General features: G+C 34.4%; 1 protein-coding gene across 1 annotated transcript in view; it reads right to left on the reverse strand.

The window, feature by feature from the left end:
* Nucleotides 1-21,723, reverse strand: part of LRP1B (LDL receptor related protein 1B) — a 674,736-nt gene that overhangs the window by 141,736 nt on the left and 511,277 nt on the right. The window contains exons 38-41 of the mRNA XM_035332355.1: nucleotides 18,555-18,681; nucleotides 18,249-18,400; nucleotides 17,834-17,958; nucleotides 14,184-14,555 (exon numbers count right to left, since the gene is read on the reverse strand). Coding sequence (XP_035188246.1) covers nucleotides 14,184-14,555; nucleotides 17,834-17,958; nucleotides 18,249-18,400; nucleotides 18,555-18,681 — 776 coding nt within the window. The remainder of the gene's footprint in view (nucleotides 1-14,183; nucleotides 14,556-17,833; nucleotides 17,959-18,248; nucleotides 18,401-18,554; nucleotides 18,682-21,723) is intronic.

Below are 21,723 nucleotides of genomic sequence, written 5' to 3' on the forward strand. Positions count from 1 at the left end.
AAGAAAGCCAGTTGCTTCACTCTTGGATATTGCAACCCTGAGCACCCACACCACGTGCATATTACTTTATGCCAGGGTAATCTGGAATGAAACAATGAATTCCTCCTGAAACGTAACTCTGGCATGGTTCTGGCAAAAATATGCTGCTGAAACAACAGTCTGTAGGGAGTATAAACAGTACAAAACCATGTCAGGCTTCTTTCCTTTTGTCCACAGACCTCCCAACCACTGAAATCTGTACTTCTCAAACACACCATAAACTTTCTTACACCATACTTTAGGACATGCAAAAAATATCCCTGACAACATAACATTAAAATATAACTCTTAGGACTGACATGGCCAGCACAGTATTTTAGGCAACCAAACCAGAAGAAATCCTAAAAATAATAATTTTTCAGAGCCAGAGAAACACAAGATAGGATTAAGTGGAAAATTGGGATTATCTGAAACATCCTTAAGGCACTAGGCCAAGCACTGCATATGTGAACCAGTCTTTACCCTGGTCTGGGTACAAGGATTAGTTCCAGGGGCAGGAATCTGAGATATAGGTTCTGATACACTTCTTGGTCAATTTTTGCAAATCTTCTGCTAAACTGTGTAATTAAAAGAAAATTTAGGAGAAGTGATAAATGTTAAAATACAGAACCAGGAATACAATTATAATTTAATCTATTAATTTCCATCACACTTGCGTTGAATTCTTCCAACTTGCCATTACTTGCAATTCTGTAAACTAAAAAGATGATAGAAAATATAGTGACATTTTCTGACCAAATCTGCATGATTCACTCATCATGAAGAAACCTTTGATATCTGTGCAAGTCGAATGTTTCCTCACCTTAATTATGGAAGTTTTTCAAAAAATAAAACCAAGCCTTTTGCTTGGTGGATAAAGACATAGCCCTTAGGAGGCGAGGATTTAACCAAGATTTGCAGCAAATCATGCTCTTCAATTGAAAGGCACCTATCAGAAAATAACAACCAAACCAAACCAACCAAACAACAACACATTTCCCTCATGTAACCTTTTGAATTTCTATCAACTTCAGCTTTGCTACTTGTCTGTACCTGTCAAGAGATTCAAAAGCAAACTGTTTATACAACATTGACTAAAACTACTCTGTAGTAGAAAAAGGATAATGATGTTGTTCCTGCCACAACTAGAATGATTAAAGTGCTCTTGAAATACAAGGTCTGTGTGGGTTTACTTGTAATTTGTATGCTTAAGAAGTCCTTATTTTTCTACAGAAATCATGTTATCATATAATCATTCACATTATTAAATTGGACCAATACATCAAGCTGCAACTCCAGGTCAGGGTGTGTAATATATTCTTATAGTATGAATATTGTGCATAATGAAATGGTCACTTCTAAATTTTTAGAAAGAGAGTCATGGAAAATGTTGCCATGTATGGAGAAACATTTAGCATACAGATGAAAAATACATATTCGCCTTGTTTGAATTAAAAAATTAAAATGTTCTGTTTTGTAAAACCTTGCAATATATGCATGTTCTGAATGGACAAGAACTAAAAGTAATCACTAAAAACACTATTTTAAGAGAGAACAACAGCAACAGTTCTAAAAGAAAATTTTAAAAGCTAATAAAAATGCAATAAATCTCTATGATTAAGGGAATTTCAAAGACTTAGACTTAAGAGGAAAAAAAGTAATCTGAAAGTTTATTGCTTAGAGTCAGTCTGTAAAGGCTGCCTGAAATCAAATATCTGATATTCAGTTATGAAAATGTGTTTTCATAAAAAGAATTTCAGGAACTACCTGAAGTATTTGTCATCTTTTAAAGAAGAGAAGTCTATAGACTGATCTCATTTTTGAGCAACCTAAACATGAAACTATTGAACAGCTCAGGTGACCTGTGAGTGGATGACAGTGTTTTCCTAATCACCACAATATCACTTTGACTAAAATAAAATATATGCTTTTCTTAAAAAAGAAAAAAAAAGAAAAAAAAAGAAAGAACACTATATAAACACTATCTGTAAAACAAGAATTAAATGCTAACTAAATATTGTCTGCTGAAAACATATACCAAGTGCATATGCTTAGTTCCACTGGAAATAAAAATCTTGAAGGATTATACCAAGAATTCTCCTTTATTTTTCAACAAACTTTTTTTATCATGTTGCTCACTCATGAAATTGAGAACTCCACCAACACAAAAGAGAATCATATAATACTTTTAAAAAACACAAATCTATAAGGAAGGTGCTTTTAAAGTCAGTGACATAAGGACTAGACAATAAATGCTAAAGTCATCCACGATTTAGATAAATCCTTAAAATGGAAAACAAAACAAAACTAACTTTGCTGTTATTAGCATTTAGTATGAACTGGATGAATTATCATCAGTACATCATGTAGGCAAATCTTCACTATAACTAGTAGTCAATGCTAGTAAAGTACTTTTTTTTTTTCATTGTTTCTTGGTTAAAAATATATTTTGTTTTACATGGTAGTCAAGAAACATTCATATAAATTATTTTAGTGTAACAACTACTAATTAAAAGCAAGTACCAACTAAGGACAGAAGTGGCCTCTGAAATGGTCCTCTAGCCACCTTCAGGTGTCTCTCATCAGAACTAAATCTTCTATCAACTTCGTATTGCCAAAGAAAGGTCACTGGAGGAGACTCCAAAACAACTGCATTGTAGTGTCACATCATTACCATTTTGCACTGAAATTATTTTATATTTACTTATTTCTTACCCCTTAAGGGTTATCCTAGAGAATATAGGGCTTTTGATGTTGTTGCCGTTCATATATCGTCAGATATTCAGTTATTTTAAAAAATAAGTGAGATATGTTCTCATCCTATTTTGTGCTACAATTGGGGGATTCAATCCCAAATCTACTGACAGGATGAAAATTAGTGATTTGTTTACTCCCAGCCTCATATTTTCATAGCATCGTACAATATTCTGAATTAGTATAGCATAAAGAAACTGGAAATGAAAAGAAACACATTTGTTTCACTGACATATTGAATTAAAACACTGATGGCATTAGATGCCTACAGCACTGATTAAATTTATTCTAGGCATGAAGCAACAGTTTATGATTTTCACATGAATAGCATACTTAAATGAAAGGAACATTAATACAATATGATATTAATATACAAATACTCACATTATTCACCTGCCACTGACATTCTGAATTAAATCAGCAATGGGGTGTATAACTGATTAAATATCTACACAAGAGAATGCAACAGCTTATGATTTACAAAGGCAATGGTAGAGCGATCACATCATTATGTTGCCAAATGCTATCTATCACTTTTACTGAACTTAACGAAGATGGATTGCATACCACAGATGAGATGCGGCCTATAAATATTGTCATGCTGATCTTCATCTGACTTTCCCAGGGAACAGACAAGCAACAAATCAATAACTGAAGAACTCAGATTACAGCTCCCTCATTACTGCAAATACAAAATAAATACTTAAGAGTGTAAAGTTTAAATTATCCAATAGTTCTAGCCACTGACTTTTGGTAATGTATACACTATTTCACTGTCTCCTAGATTTTGATCTATCTTCTGCAAGTTTTAAAATTCCCTAGGAAGTTTAAAGTCAAAACTTTCTTGTTTTGACTGCATCAGTTCAACTACCTTTTCCATTTAATTTCATATTCTTACAGACTCCTTTTCTTTCGCAAAGCTGATAAGCAAGAACTGTCAACATTATAAGGCAAAATAGTTTTGTTTTGCTTTGTTTTATTGCTGAGAAGTCAACAAAATAAGAAAATTGAGCATAAACAACACCGATATCAGAATTTTGGAGAAGGCCTTAATACTTAGATGTACTTAACATTTAACACCCGTTTCATTTTTATGTACCCTCTGACTTGGTTTTCACAATTTACCTTTCATGATACAGTCTGTCAGTTGTTTTACCAGACTGGTCAATGGAGATGAGACTGCTTTCTGTCAATCTGTTTGTGTAAGATTACTATGATAGATAACAGGTGATCTCAGGTGAAAAAAAATGCCTTGCAAGCAGCAAAACACCCAATGAAAGGGTTATAGTTCACATACCTAACTGAACACACAATTAGAACTCTAAATATTATTTCTCTTCTACTTTTCTCTTCAGGTAGCCAGAAGGCAGGAAGTCATTTCTGCTATATAAAATTCTAAGACAATAACAAGCTGTTAAAAACAAAACAAAGAAAAAATAAACCAAGATAAGTTGTATTTGACTCAAAAATTAGAGGCTGATTTAATTTCTTAATTGCTTCTGACATCAATCATATGTATAACAAGGATGCAATGTTATATTGTAACAGAAACCTTAAATATCAAATATGACATAACTCAGTATTGCAATAGTTCAATCAATTAAAACTCATTATCCTATTTAGCCTATGAATATCATTTTAGTGCATGTGTAAAGTTTGCTAAAATTATACCATAAATCACCAAATATTATATATTTTTTCTATATCTGTAAAATCACACATTAAAGATTATTAAATGTAATATGATAGTATAAATGTAGGCTTTGGGTTCTTCCAGGTGAGAATTACCTTAGGTTCAAGACACTATAAACATCTCCATGATATAAGCTTTCTATTCCTTCAGACTGATTACAGTAACTATGATTGGAAAGAATGAACATTTGCTGTGAATCAGCTAATGAGAAATAAAATAGTTTTAGAATCCAGGAGGGGGGGGGAGACCTAATTTTTTTTTAGAAAGTAGAATACTTAAATGTCAGGTTCTAAAGAGTTCAGTGACTTTCTAACAACAATTGAAAACTCAGTCTATGTGTGATAACTATTCACAGAACACTTCTGAAATGTGCAGCAAAAAAGACACTAATGGGTAAGTATCTTTCTGAATTTATAACATTGACTTAGTCTGTATTAGTGAAGATATATAAAGTATTATATGCAATCACTGTATACGTGAAATAAGAACGGCATGAATGGCAGGCAGGTGCCCAAGTAGTAGGATGTTTATAGTCTAGTCAATCAGCAAACTTATAAAGGTCTACACAAAACACCTGATGAAACTATTCAGGCAAGGAATCATTCCAATTAAGCATGGAAAAGACCATGAATGTAACCTGCAGTTGATGACTTTAATCATACTTTGATGAACTAGTCAACCAACTGAAAACATGATAAATTTTTATTGTGTGAACTTACCAACAAATGGAAAAGTAATGATAGAGGGAGGATATTTCTGTGCAATGAAGTGCATTAGATATTGATTAAATATATCTATGGGACAGCAGTGGTAAACCCCGGTCTGGAGCTGGACAAGGTATGTAAAGCTGGACATTTAAGAGCTGATCACCCACCAACACTTAGTGAACACTTGAATGCTCACTAATAGGGTGTTATAAGCTATGGAGTGCTGATAATGTAAACAGCACAGAAGCTAAGACTCAAAGGATCAGTCAGCAAATCATACGGCGTTCCTGGGACATTTTGCCACAGCTGCTGATGTAAAAACTTAGATCAGCAAATTTACACCAGTAAAAATTTAAAAGCAACATGGAAAGTTGAAGCAGAAACAAACTATTAATTCTTTATGAATCATCTCCAGTTTAGGAGGCAAAAGCACCTTTCCTGAATACTGAGGCTGTGAATGATAGCGACCTACTGAACTGAAAGATCAGTGTATGTTAGTTCCCATCATGAATGCATTTCAGTTTCATAGTAGGAATAACTAAACAAGCCATGGAATGTACAAAAATATATATTCCTGGAATAGTAACTGATAAGTATAAAGTTAATAAACGTTATCCACCTAGATAGTTATTTACTGTATGAATTGTAAATTCTACCCATTAATCATAATATACCACCAAATTCAAAAAAAATGTGGTGATAAACCAGACTTTTTTTTTTTTTTTTTTTTTTTTTCCTAACAAGGTAGCAGTTGTAATAATAATTTTAGCTTTTACTACTTAACGTCTTAGGTTTAACAATAGCTTCTCACTTTTTCCCTTGTTAAAAAGTGAAAGTCACTGGAACTATACCATACACGATTAAAAGAAATGCAATTTGTTTACAAAATTAAAAGCAACTATATTCAAGTATTTATATTTAACAGATTAAAAATTTCTTGTGGAGAAGAAAGCTCAGCAATGAAAGAGACCTCATACAATGTAACAAATTTAATGCTCTGTAAGAGAAATGGGAATATAAATGCCTTTTTGACAGTTAAATTGGAGCCATTTAGTTAGCAAGAATAGTAGCACACATTGGAACACCTTTAAAAGATTCAGACTGTAAAAAGCCTTACAATACATCACAGGATCTGACACTTTATGTTAGCGGTGAATAAATTTTTGCCTTCTGTAGATACTAGTGCCTGAAGTTCAAAACAGAAGCAGCCTTTTTTTCACATAACACTTCCTTTCTTACCATGAAGGATATTACACTGGCAAAAATGTCTTAGTGTAATTGTTTACATGGTTAGGAAAGAAATGGCTCACCAACAGTATCTCATCTTAATATTTCTTCTCATTTCTGATTTGCTTCCTTTTGCCTTCCCTCCCCTTTCATCTCTCCTTCAATTTATAATTCTTTTATTTTTAGTGTTGTACCACTATATTAAGCCTACTTGAATGCTGCACTCTTCTACAGATACACTGAGGCAGGTGTTGGTTAACGAATAAATTGTCTCAGACCTCTGCCTATGATAAAAAAGGAAACTGCATTATTAGCTTAGCAGCTCAGGCTCTTATTTCAGAAAGTATTCCTTGTATAAACATAAGCTTTGAAAATTTAAGCTTTGAATTTTGCACTGTACACATTGAGAGACCACTTTCCAAAGATACGGGTATGTCTTTGGACTGTGAACTTTCTTAAGAAATTTTTTTGTAACACAATTGACAGATTGGTCCTTATTCTACATGACAGAAATAAACCTGGCAATCTTGAAAGAAGGATGCACTGTGATATTTAACATTACGACAATTGTATGTGTTTAGTCTTACCACATCAACACAGAAGGTCTGCAGCCTCAGAGATGCATGTAGCTCACTCTGTCAAAAGACTTAGGAGTCAGCATGGCCTCTTCATCTAAGCACATAGGGCATGTCCAGAGAGTTGTTATGACCACACCACACTCCTACTCATATGTTGTCCTCAGTTTTGCCTCCAGAAATGCTGAGGCAACTTCTCACTTCTGAATGCAAGTTGGTCATCAAATAGGATGTCATCTACTCTCTAAAGCTAATCTTAATTTGCATTTGTAGTGGGATGGAAGATAGTTCAGAGAGATGGTTCATCAGGGAGATGGTTTGAGATTGTCTTCTCTCAGATCTTGGCTGACAGAAAATTTTACCAGGGAAGCTCATGGAGCAGATCCTCTTGGGAGTCATCATGCGGCACTTGAAGGGCAAGCAGGCGATCAGGCCCAGTCAGCATGGGTTTATGGAAGGCAGGTCCTGCTTGACGAACCTGATCTCTTTCTATGACAAAGTGTCGCGCTGGGTGGACGAGGGAAAGGCTGTGGATGTGGTCTACCTTGACTTCAGCAAGGCTTTTGACATCGTCTCCCACTGCATTCTCCTCAAGAAACTGGCTGCTCTTGGCTTGGACTGGCGCACGCTTCGTTGGGTTAGAAACTGGCTGGATAGCCGGGCCCAGAGAGTCGTGGTAAATGGAGTCAAATCCAGTTGGAGGCCAGTCACTAGTGGCGTCCCCCAGGGCTCGGTGCTGGGGCCGGTCCTCTTTAACATCTTCATCAATGATCTGGATGAGGGCATTGAGTGCACCCTCAGTAAGTTTGCAGATGACACCAAGTTAGGTGCGAGTGTCGATCTGCTCGAGGGTAGGAAGGCTCTGCAGGAGGATCTGGATAGGCTGCACCGATGGGCTGGGGTCAACTGCATGAAGTTTAACAAGGCTAAGTGCCGGGTCCTGCACCTGGGGCGTAATAATCCCAAGCAGAGCTACAGGCTGGGAGATGAGTGGTTGGAGAGCTGCCAGGCGGAGAAGGACCTGGGAGTGATAGTGGACAGTCGGCTGAATATGAGCCAGCAGTGTGCTCAGGTGGCCAAGAAGGCCAACGGCATCCTGGCTTGTATCAGAAATAGTGTGACCAGCAGGGCTAGGGAGGTGATCGTCCCCCTGTACTCGGCTCTGGTGAGGCTGCACCTCGAGTACTGTGTTCAGTTTTGGGCCCCTCGCTACAAGAAGGACATCGAGGTGCTTGAGCGGGTCCAAAGAAGGGCGACGAAGCTGGTGAGGGGCCTGGAGAACAAGTCCTACGAGGAGCGGCTGAAGGAGCTGGGCTTATTCAGCCTGGAGAAGAGGAGGCTCAGGGGCGACCTTATCGCTCTCTACAGATACCTTAAAGGAGGCTGTAGAGAGGTGGGGGTTGGCCTGTTCTCCCACGTGCCTGGTGACAGGACGAGGGGGAATGGGCTAAAGTTGCGCCAGGGGAGTTTTAGGTCAGATGTTAGGAAGAGCTTCTTTACTGAAAGGGTTGTGAGGCATTGGAACAGGCTGCCCAGGGAGGTGGTGGAGTCACCATCCCTGGAAGTCTTCAAAAGACGTTTAGATGTAGAGCTTAGGGATATGGTTTAGTGGGGACTGTTAGTGTTAGGTTAGAGGTTGGACTCGATGATCTTGAGGTCTCTTCCAACCTAGAAATTCTGTGATTCTGTGAAAGTTTAGACTTCAGACCTACTGACCCACAGTTTCATGTTCTTCAGGGAAGGAAGAAGGGACATGGCATTCTACTTCTAGGCAGAGAAAGAAGTAAGGATACCAAAGTAAAGAAGAAACGTTTAGCAGATGGTTAATGAATTAGGGCTTAATCATGAATATTATGGAAGGATAAAACAAGGTGCATCCCATTCAATATTATGTATTTTTGGCCTAATGGCTCAATTCACAGTGATAATAATGTTTCCTAACAGGATACAAAAGGTTTAGGATACAACTTATCTCATGATTTTAAATTAATTAAGGCTTCATTAGTTGTTTGGTCCACCCAAACCACAAAGAATCTACCTTGGGAATAATATTGCTATCTTCCACTGGCTTTCTCTGGGTAAAGTTGAGACCTCCAATCCAGCGTAGAAAAAAAATCTATTCAGATAATCATGTCATTAATAAGAAAGCCAGATTGCAATTTATCAGTTGACAAAATAAACAACAGCCAATGGGGAACAAGAAGGGGATAAGCATGAAATATTAAAAATCTCTCATATTAAACAGATGTTTGTTTCTGTTGAAACATTTACATTTTCAGTCATTTCAATCTACTCTAAACTTACTTTTTGATGGAAGATAAGTCTATTTAGATCTATAAAGATTGAAAGTATTTCATATACTTTTATGAAATGGCTTCTAGTTTTAATATGGAAACATTCAGAAGTTTGAAATAATGGTGCTGTTCCACCTAGAAGTGTTTAACAACAAAGAAAAACAAGAGTAGAATGCTCCCCAGGCTCCTTTTAAGATGAGAATAAACCCTATTGTTCCAAATGAGATTGACAACCTGCAGCAATTTAAACAAGTCAGATTTCCAAATACATAACCTTACGTAAACCTGTGCTTTTAACTGCTAGTGAATTCTTACTGTACAATGGTCCATTTCCTCATTTTAATCTAGCTTTTCAGTAACAAATTCTCCAAGAGAATGGCAAAAGCTGGGATGTTTACTTCAGGTAGGATTTTAACACCTGTTCAGCGATGGCCAAACCAACATACTGATTCAAGCTCTGTGTCACTTTCATTTATTACATTCTCTATCTTTTTTTTGTATTTAATGTCTTCTTTCAATTTCCTACAAATCCTGTAGTACATTGGGGCTTAAAATTAGAAGAAAAAAAACAACTTTCAAAGTGTATGTAATCTCTCTAGACCCCTCCTAGAATATTAAATGAGTTACGATATGATTTTCAAGGCACTGCTTCTCTTAATCACAAACTCCGGAATGCTTGCACAAAATGAAAAAATAGTTCTTTTGCAGAGTAAATCCTGCATGATTCCTCAAACTGGAAGAACAGAAAAAGTGTGTATCAAAATGTGTTTTCCAAATGTAATCCCTTTGTGTTTTGTTTCATACAGAACTACCATCGACAACAAATAACAGGAAAGTCATGGAAGTTCTTATGATTTATGAGGAAAAAAGGCACTTGGGATTCTGTTTCTTGGAACTGTAAACATACAGTTTGCCTTAACAGGTTCCTGAAGCTTTTACAGCACAACGGGATACAAAACACACAAATGTATAGCCAGTTTAAGTCACAGAAGCAGTCTAACCTGTCTAAAGTGAGCTGCAAGGGTGATCTTCACAACTAAAATGTGGAAGATTAAGAAAAGAAAATGAGATGTAACATCTTGCATCCTTTCCTTTTTGGAAGGAAAGACTGAGATCAAAACACATGATACAGACAGTAGTCCTGTCACAACATAGTTAAAACAGGTATTGCTATAATGATGTTAATTTAAAAAATCTCCACAGACTGGATAAAACTCTACATGATGTTATAGTAACAAAACCATGACCAATACCGAGTGGTTAAATAATTCATCAATTGAAAGAATTTTTATTTGTGAGACATCACGGCCAAGAAAACAGGGAATTTTTTACAAATCAGCAGTCAGGACCAACTTCATCCAGTTACTTATATATATATATATATATATATATATATATATATATAATAAGTCCCTACTAACTGACTGACCAAAGGAAATAAAGTTAGAAGTTATGAAATAACTCACTCCCCAAACCTATGCTGCACTAAAAATTAAAGGTGTTAAGGAATGGCATACTGTGCACATGCTATACTATCGGTTCTGTTGTTTGTTTTGACGTTTCTCCTTCCTGCTGAAGACAGAACCCTATCAGGTACCAGGTTCTTGGTGAGTTTTGAATCTGTTTTTAGTGAACTGGAACAAGTTAGATAAAGTTGTTTATATGCTGTAAATCTACTTTCTCTGAGCAGAAAATGTGTTAGCTAATGGGTTGTTTATGAGTTGCAAATCTGTTCAGTGAGGTGAAAATTTGTCAGATAATGGGTTGTTTATGAATTCTAAATCAATATTCAGTGAGTCGGAACTATGTTAGATAATAGCTTGCGTATGGGTTGTAAATCTGTTTTCAGTGAACTGGAAACATGTTAGATAATGGGTTGTTTCTGGGTAGTAAATCTGTTCTCAGTGAGCTAAAAACATATTAGATAATGGGTTGCTCGTGAGTTGTAAATCTGTTTTTAGTGAACTGGAAACCTGTTTAATAAAGGGCTCTTTATATACCTTAACTGTTTTTAGTGTGCAGAAAAATTCAATAATGTGTTAGATTTGAGTGGCATATCTGATTTCACTGAGGTAGAAATCCATCAGCTAATGGATTCTTTATGAGCAGAAGATCTACATTCAATGAACTAAAAATCTGGGACAATAATGTACTCTATTTTCACTATTTGACTTAAATACAGAGTAAAGTTTTGCCTGATTTGTAGACCTCAGCTTAATGAGGTCAAAAGAGGTTGTAGATCTGTAAGAACCACACTAGGTAACTCTAATGTGGGTTTGTATCCCTTTCCAGTAAAGTAAAATTTGCCACAGATGCCTACTGATAATTTAGAAGACAAAAGATAGCAAAATAAATGTCAAATACGTTATCTTTTAATCCTGCAGTGCAAACTGTCAGCTGGATTCCATTCACTAATTTCTGTCTAATCAAACATAGTCAACATGGAAATCAAAAAAATTTCTGTCTTACAGTGAATGGAATCACTGATGTCAGCTAGTCTAAGCATTGTTTTTATTATTATTATTATTATTTTTATTTGGGTATCACTGTTAGTCAAATACTTCTACTGTATCAAGCAGCCACATGAACTGTTTCCTGTTCGCAGGGAGAGAAAGTCATGTGCCAACTGGGGAAAGAAAAGATATGTGGTACAGGAATGCCAATTTTAAATGAATCACTCAGCATAAAGAAAGGGGGTTTTAAAACATATGAAGGAAAACAAGATAGTAACATATATTACTTTATATTGTTATGCGATATCCCTTCTCATTTACAATTAAAAAACAACCAAAGCATTTCTAGAAAAACACCCTTGTTCAGAACTATATCCTTAGCATATACATTTCTGAAGGATACAAAATTCCATCTGACATTCAATTATTCAGAGTGCTGACTCTGCTAATGAAAAATGAAATCAGGCATATTAAGATTACAAGTAGAAACACTTCCTAACAATTTCTTAAAAGTATAATTCTCATCTGTGCTCTGGGGAATGTCTTCAGATCTTGTACAACAAACTATTATAAAGTAATTAGGAATAGTTTATTGTTCTTTTAAAAATCCAATTTGTATCTGCATTGCTGCTTCACCAATATTTCTTTCTTCTGTTTTAAATGTAAAATTCTCCAGCGGCTTTTCATGTAATGCTTTTCACCCTATCCTACAATGCCAGAGTTAAAATAACATTGTATCATCCCTGCACACATGAGCTGGCTGTCTCTCTTGTAGAGCTAATCTCAGCTCTGAATCTCTAGGTTTAATGCTTTCCAGAGAGTAATGAGAACATCCTAACAACATTGCTTAATTTCCTTTTACTGTATCTCAATATGGGTATCATTAATCCCTCTGTAGTATGCACACATTAAAACTCAAAATTTAAAAAAAAAAAAAAAAAAAAAAAAAAAAGGCTTTTGTACCATATTCAAAAGATGCTTTTCCGCTCTTTAATGTGAACAGTTTTCATGACTGGGAATAGTTTCCTAGAACCACAGTGCAGAGGTGCACAATGATACAATTATCCAGTGTAAATTGTAGAATATTATTTCATCACTTTGCAGCTGTTTAGCTTCTTTCTTTTCCAAAAATATTTTTGTTAACATGCAGTAGCAAAGGGCAATATGTTCTACATCAAATGTACTTCCATTTTTCCAGTCATTTTCTTTTGTCTTGTTATTGTTGGACCCAAACAAATAGCTAAATGTAGCAATGCCACAGGCAATATAACATGACAGTAGAAATGCAGAGGAGAATTATCTACAACATGAGAATTATCTACAACAAAAACTTCAGACAATATGGAAAATGGCTACCAAAATGAACTATAGCCTCTGGAAAAAAATAATAAAATCAGTACTTGAAAAATAACAAGGAAGAGAAGAACCATAGTAAATACATGCTTCTGACAACTGATTACGGATGAATGAGATTTACTGCATATTTTAAAATAATTACATTAGAAAAGAAATATGAGGCAGCATAAGATTCTAGAATTTAGATTTTTGTTGGACAGATTTTCAGATGTTTAACATTAGGCTACACTTCTCATACATCCGTATTCAGATTTTCCTTGAATTTGAATTTTACCATGACAAACCACAAAAAAGTTTGCCTAAAAGTTATGCTAGAATATTAGTTTATCACTTTGCAGCTGTTTAGCTTCATTCTTTTCCATAAATATTTTTTGTTAACGTGCAGTAGCAAAGGGCAATAAGATATTGATGTTGATTCCTTGAGGCCTCAAGTGACAGGCCTCAAGTATTCAGAAGCTAAAAAACATCAAGAGAACTCCCCTTGCTAATGTGAATGAATGCACAGTGAATATGCAAATTTACTGAGTAAGCCACTCCTTGAAAAGGACAATTTCATAGGTTAGAGTTTGCCTCAGACTATCACTGAGCACAACTCGCTTTTCTTGAGCTGAATACAAGAATGGTGAGTCAACTGGACACAATGACCATGGTCCCAATATTTTTATACTGAGGAACAGTTATGTCAGCAGAGGTACCTTACAGTATTCCACTCCCACTAACTACAAAAATACACCACTGATAATTTCACGGAGTAACAGGACTTCTTTCATGTCCAGGCAAAGTATAATGAGGTTTGTTAGTAAAGCTCCAAAAAATTACCATAATACAAATGAATATCATCATGACCTTTTTTTTTTTTCTTTTTTTTTTCCTAATAATAAGCTTCACATGTCGTAAGATTGCTATAAATTATTTTGAAGTTGTAATACAAAAAGATAGTGTTTTAATATATCTTACAGGGAAAAAAATGTAATAGTTGTGTTATATGCTTATGTATAGTAAAACTTTACTGACATTTTTAACCCTATGATGTCAATTTGTTATCAACTTTTGACTTAATAAATATTACTCAAAGAAAATACGTATTTTGTGAAATTTTTACTCACTTTCTATTAGCACTTTCCTGCCAGCCCAGTTGTCTGTAATAACTTGTATATTTCCAAAGTGTGCATCACTGAAGAATATCCGATTAGAACCTCTTCCTCTCAGACTGTAGTCAAAAGCAAGAGCTATCACATTTTTGAAGTACTCTGGATTTTCATATGGCCTTACTGGTGAATTTAAGTTGGTTTCATCAGAAAGATGTATACTTTTTAATATTGTCCTTCCTGAGTATAACAGGTAACCTTTATGTCTTAGGCAAGTAATTCCATCTTCTGCAAGATAGCCATGTGCACAAGCACAAGATCTTTGTCCATTTCCCCGATAAAGGCAGAGTTGATGACACCCACCATTATTCTTGGCACAAACATTAGTACCTGTAAGAAAAAAAGAAAAAATAAATCTATCTTTTGTACAATTACAAGGAAGTAACTTAAATCAGTATGCAATTTTACACATTCCAAGGATTCTTCTCTTAAACTTTATCTACAGTACAAGTAAATCAAAGGCCAAAATAGCAAAGAATATAACTTCAATGACAAATAGACAAAGTAAATTTTAAAGTAAACAATCTATTAGCAAACATAATTAACATTCTTTCCAATTCACAAGTGGATATACTTTATAAATAGAAAATGATTGAATGGATTTTTCTTCCACATTCAGATGAAGACTTAGATAGAGACTTATGAGCTGTTTCAAGTGCTTTGAAATATTTTATTATTTTTTTTAAAAAAAACACCTGTTACTGGCAAAGAGTAAATTTAGATACCATCAGAATCCTGCTCTGTTCTTAGTCAATTTCTATCAGAATGAAAACATATATATTAATATGTATAAAACTGTGTCAATCCAGTTCCCTGTTTTTAATAACAACATTTCCTAACATTTTCTTCAAATTTCTTTTAAAACTTGACTTTAAAAACTTACTCCCTGATAAATGCATGCCATTAAATAATCATTGTCAAATTAGTAAATTCAATGACATAAACTACACTTGTTACAAGCCATATTTAAAATTACAGTAATTGTCAATAATTAGGACCTATTTTCCTTTGTCTTTTTTTTGGACTATGTATGAAATACAATTATAGTTAGTTTAGATAATTTAGTTTCTGTTTCTGACAGCACTTTCCATATAACAACTCAGCTCTTTCAGTGTTCCCATTTCTGATTTTTTTCCAGATAGTGAAAAAGAAAAAAAAGAAAAAGAAAAAAAAGAAAAAAAAAAAAAAAGCAGTCTCAATAAATTGGTTTCTGGTAGAAAAACACTATAATTGTTGAGGAATAAGTAGTGTCTGAAAGTACCGTTGACTGCATTTTCTAACTGCTACATTTCAATCTAAAGATACATTAAAGCAAAAGTAATGGGTGATGAGAGTTAAACTTTCTCTTTGAATTAGAAATGTTGAATTTTGAGTTCCTAGGCACAATTCCATGAGAAATATTCCTCTCTAGTCAAGCAAAAATACTGGGAGACTTATCTGTATATGTTTGCACTTGTGGTTTCTTTTAAGAAGTTTTTGAATTTTTATTAGGCTAGAAATGTTAATATCTGGTTGGAAGGATGAGTTTGAGAGAAAGTCAAATACATGAAAGAGATCCTCAAGTTTCTAAAATCTCTCTTTGAAAATTTCAATGCTTCCACAGTTCACCAGCTGTAAGTATCTTTAAAAAGAGCCAGTTCTAAAAACAGTTTAATTAAGGCATATCCTTGCACATGTAGAATAGCACTGAAGGATAGGAATCCACTTGCGAATAGCACTGCAGGGCTGGCTCATCAGAAAGGGTAAAACAGGTGTTTGGAAAAAAAAAAAAAAAAGCATTAATCATTTGTCAGTCAGCTTGGGTTCTTTGTGTAGTTTTGGTTGTTGATTTCTCTTTCTTTTTTGTTTGCCTTTTTTTTTTTTCCTTTTATTTTTATTAGAATGTCAGGAAACTAGCTAATTATTATTATTATTATTCTTTAAGGAGCATTGACTACTTCTAGTTCAGTAAACTTATATATATATATATATGTATAATAGAGTGATATATAAAAAAAAATCCAAAAAATATTTTTCACCTGTTTTTTTCCCTTTTGTCCTTCTGGCTCACTGACAGCCCCTCCAAAAGACATTAACCATTTGTACCCTAGTAAAATTTGAAAAATGTATTAAAAAATCATTCAGTTATGTTTTTCAAACTAACATTAAAAGATTTTTAGCCTCAGCAACCATTTCTCCTATTTCCAATGCAATTGAGTATTTCAAGCTACCAATAAAATCATTAAATAAAATGAAGCATTTTATCCAATTATATTTTCCTAATCCTAAAATACAAAGCCCTTCCAAGCAAGCAGACATTAACTATTTCTAGCCTAGTTAAAAGAAATGATATTTTTTTCTTTGTGGATATTTTTTATCCATAAAATATTATGTCTACAATACGTTGAAATTGCATGCAAAAATCTTTAAGAAAATTAATACACATGCTCATTGTTCTTAAAATTATTTAAAATTTCTTTAAGAAAAAAAAATGAAAAGACTGTTTATCTTATTGATTGTTAAATGTTTTCTTTCAAAATGCAGATTTATTTTACATTTCATATTTAATACATTTTTTTAAGAAAGACCTATATAAAATACAAGATCTTCAGATACGTGATGCTGTAATTAAAGCAACTTTGAGTGCTACCAACACTAGAAATATTTGTATTAAATAGTTTATCTTTTTATGGTAATATTTTCTTTCTCCATGTTTTTGAATATATATATATATTGAATATATATATATATATAATTTAGTCTGGATATATATATATATAATTTATATATATATATATATTATATATATATATATATAATTTAGTCTGGATTTCCTGGTAGCAGTTTGTTTCTTTATCGTTTGTTGGTAGACTTTCATTATCATTTGTTGGTAGACTTTTTAACACTTTTGCTAACTGAAACAAATACATGAAAAAAAGATACTGCTTACAAAGTTGATACAATCATATCTCTATTTCTTATGAAATAGTTCTTGTTTTTCAAGACTTCTACTGAATTAGAATTTTAGGAAAGAAAAGAAAACTAAAAGAAAGATTACTCTTAGTGGAGAATAAAATTCATCCATTTGTATCTTTATATCATAAATCACAGAGAGTATATGATAACTGTTGTCTCTTCAATTTTCAAAAATCAAATTCCAATGAAATCCAATTATTTACAAGGTCTCTTCCCACACAAAAATGCTGGACTGAAAACCAAGTAATTTCAGGAAATAAATGTTTGAGAGACACAGGCTGGGATTTTCTAGTTGTGAAAGAAAATTCTGCTTTTCAACAGAAATTTGAGACAGCCTGAGATTACTGCTCTTTAAAGCACAGTTTAAAGGTCTATCTCATTCCTAAAGAAAACAAAAAGGAATGATACAGTTTGTTCTGGTTTTAGACTTTCTCAAGAAAACACCCAGAAGGATTTTAGTAGAAATTGTACTATATATTTTCTTTAGTAAATTGATTTTAGCTAAAAAAAAAAAAAAATACTTTAAATGTGGAGATACTGCAAAATTTATTGCCATAAATCATTGATTATTTAACTTTTTGTATACTTTAATATACATAAAAAAGTACCAGGCAATATTGAAACATGTAATAGCATCCTTAAGAACAGCCAACCTTTCTCTCGTGCTCTATTAAAGATTTTCACTTCCTTCAGGTTTATTCCAAGGCCAGTCCTCATGGTCACAGCATCCGTGGCCTCATTCTTGTGGCCTCTTCTAATAGAGCCATTTGCATGTGCTCTGCCAAAAAAGTTGAAGATGTCTGATCAACAATCCTCAACTAATTCACACCAAACAAATGACTGAAGGGCAGTGGAGAGTTTGCCTAACAGAAAGTGAAGAAACCTGGTCTCATCTATGACACTGATATGCTTAGCTTTCGGTATCAGAAATGCCCTTTCTTTGGACACTGTGTAACTTTCTGCAATCCATTCTCTGACCTTGCTAAGGAATGGCTAATCCTACAAAGGTGAAGCACCTGGCACTGAAATAACATTTTGAGACTCAAATACTTATGAAAAATAAATTACCTGTCAGACCAGTAGATGTAAGCTCCAAACACTGCGACAGAAAACATATCCACATTGCTCCCTGACAGCACAATCTCCCGATTCCCTCCACTTTCAAGGTCAATCCTTTCTATCTTGTCGGTACGAGCATCACACCAATATAATTTATTTTCCTAAAGATTAATTTTAAAGGAAACATCAACAGTCTTATCCAAGAATTTCATTAAGAGTTATTAATATTATACCAAAGCAATAGACCAATTGACTTTAATGACACATAACAAATATTGTACATTTTAATGTATAGTGGAAGACAAAGAAACTAACCTCATAGTCAATGGAAATCCCATTAGGCCACACAATCCCCAGGCTCACAAGCACAACCTTCTCAGACCCATCTAAGTGTGCCTTCCCTATGCAAGGAGTCTGTCCCCACTCTGTCCAAAATAAATACCTAAAACATTGTAGAAATTACCAATTAAAATTTAGCATCAAAATAAAGAGATGAAAATGTGTAATACTGTACTTCAATAGCAAACAAAATGAATATACTATTAACAGGTATTTAAAAAAGCATAATAAGTCTTACATATCTGTGTATAACCTTTAGAGGATGAATGTATTTTAATACATGTTTGATAAAATATTTTTTTAGACAGATTCTTTGCAGATTTTATATATGAAGTCATTCTTAAAACTGTAATTAATCAGTCAACATGCAGTTCTTTGCCTTAAAGGATATAGCTTTACTGCTTGGGAAAATCAAAGAAAATTAGAAATTACTGCAACACAAGCGCACACATATAATACCTACTAAAAACATTGTGATTATATAGGTGATGTATGTATAACTATCAGGTTAAAGGAATCTAGAAGACTCCCAAGCAGCTGCCAAAGAGGTAACACAATATATTTAATATTGCAGTATTAATGGTAATAAATATATTGCTATATAAACTTTAATAAGCTATTAACTAGCACAGAAATAAAAACTTGATCTTCCCAGAAGTCTGGGAAGGGACATCTAAAATACTTGTTTCCTGGACCTTTGCAGAGAGCAGTATGCCACATATATATTTGGTGTATATACACCAATGCATTATTCAAGCGCTGCTTGAATAATAATGACCAAACTTTTTTAGGAACTACCCCATATATAAGTTACATAGCTAACATGGAGATGCAAGTGGCAGAAATTTGATGCAGTCCTGGATTAACTTTCAAAATGTATCTGTGAAGAAAATTAAGTCAGTTTAAAACTCCATCCCTCCAAACACAAATCAAGTTCCTCAAATGTCTTCAAAGGAGGTAGTTTCAAAGTCTGAGAAATATTTCATACCCCCTGCCCCCCCCCCCCAACTCCATATTTCAATCACAATTTTGAGCTTCATCAGAAAGCTGCTATTTAACTGTGCAGAAGAAAAAAAATCAGCCAAATATGTTTTAAATGAATAAGTATATCTGATGAGGGACAAAGACATTCTGTTGTAGAGCTACATATTCTTAACTTTTTCCCTAGTAATATAAATAACATTACCAACCAGCTGAATGCTGGCTGCTTCATATCTTGGTATAATGGACAGATTCAATGAGATCAAATAACTGCTATTTTCCTCTCTGTTCTTATAGCTGTCAACTCAAGCTCCAAGAGAAATGAAAAAATGAGAAGTCAGGGCAACGAGAGAGTGGGGAGGGAAGAACACCTTTCAGTTTTGCCTGGCAAAGGGAAAGAGATATGACAATAATGCAGAGGCTAAGAAGGCATTTATCTCCCCACATAAAGATATACCTTTCCTCCACCTTCAAAACATTGCTGTCCTACTTGCATGAAGTAACTTTGATTGGAGACATCTGAAGAGATGTTGTGGCACAATATTAAAAAGGGAGTCCAAGCTTACCTGCATTCACAAAAGGTGTACCTTTCTAGCAGACATGTAAAGTATCTACTAATCTGTAGTCCTCTCATTGTCATATGTTCTCTTAAACATTTTAAACACATCCAAAACCTAACTATAAAATGGAGCGAGACCAAAACATCTAAATAATGTTTCACAATTGAATTTATTTCTACATTATTTAGCCTTTCTCTGCTTGTTGTTGTTGGCTGGTTTTAAGTGTCGTAATTCAAACTCCTCCAAGTTATATTTTAATCATGTTAATTAATATCTACTTTTTGGTGGCATTAGACTGCTCTGTTTTAAGATGTGAGGTTAGTTCGGTGGCAGCTCTAAAGATCCATTAACTTAAAATCAGGAACTGTTTCTTTCCTCCTAGCAAACAACATATCCTTAATATTGTTGGCTATTGTTTCATCTACCTATGTGCAAACTTATCATCTGTGTAGAACAAAATTGGGAACTGCAGTCAGAAACCATCATTTAAAAATATTTTCATTGAATTAAAAAAAAATCCATTAAAAAAATATCTATCAATAGCAGTATTGAAGTATTGAATATTATTCTGTCAAGGTTTTTGCATTTAGCCTTCTTCTTAGCTATTGTTAAATGCTGGCTATTAACCACAATCCATCTTACCCCTCCAGGTACTGTAGAAGAGTTGATTAGATTTTTGACCATGTCTAGATGAAAATAATGGGTTTTATTTATAAAACTTGTCTTTTATTTTATTTATAAATGTATTTATTAATTTATTTATAATTTTTTATAGTTTTATTTATAAAAGCCCTTTGGAGAAAGACTTGGGCATGCTGGGTGATGAAAATCTCAAGTGTGCACTTGCAGCCCAGACTTTCTGGGCTGCATCAAAAAAAAACATGGCCAGCAAGTCCAGAGAAGTGATTCTTCCCTTCTACTTTGCTCTTGTGAGACTCCACCTGGAGTACTGCATTCAGTTCTGGGGTACTCAACATAAGAAGGACATGGACCTGTGGGAGGAGGAGGCCACAAGGATGATCTTGGAGGTCTTTTCCAACCTTAATAATTCTATGATCATAAGACTGGAGCACCTCTCCTATGAAGAGAGGCTGAGATAGTTGAGGTTGTTCAGCCTGAGGAAGGCTCCAGGGAGACCATAGAAGAGCATTCCAGTACCTAAATGGGGCCTACAGGAAAGCTGAAGAAGGACTCTGTCAGCGAGCACAGTGGCAGGACAAAGGGTAATGGCTTTAAACCTTTTAGTTTAGGTTAGATATAAGGAAGAAATTCTTTACTACAAGGGTGGTGAGGCACTGAAACAGGTTGGCCAGAGAAGTTGCGGTTCTCCCATGCCAGGACATGTTCAAAGCCAGTTGGATGAGACTTTGGGCAACCTGGTCTGGTGGGAGGTATCCCTGCCTATGGCTGGACAGTTGGAACTTGATGGTCTTTAAGGTCCCTTTCAGCCCAAGCCATTTTATGATTCTGATTCTATTTTAATATCTAAGGACTCTCCACAGAAACTGCAACTGCTTTATTTAGCCCTCATAGGCCTCATCTGTGTTTTGAAGGTTTCTGTGTACTTTTCTGAAAATACTTTTTTTTTTTTCTTTTTTTTTTTT

The sequence above is a fragment of the Oxyura jamaicensis genome, chromosome 7, assembly GCF_011077185.1.
Source record: "Oxyura jamaicensis isolate SHBP4307 breed ruddy duck chromosome 7, BPBGC_Ojam_1.0, whole genome shotgun sequence".
NCBI classification, from domain to species: Eukaryota; Metazoa; Chordata; class Aves; order Anseriformes; family Anatidae; genus Oxyura; species Oxyura jamaicensis.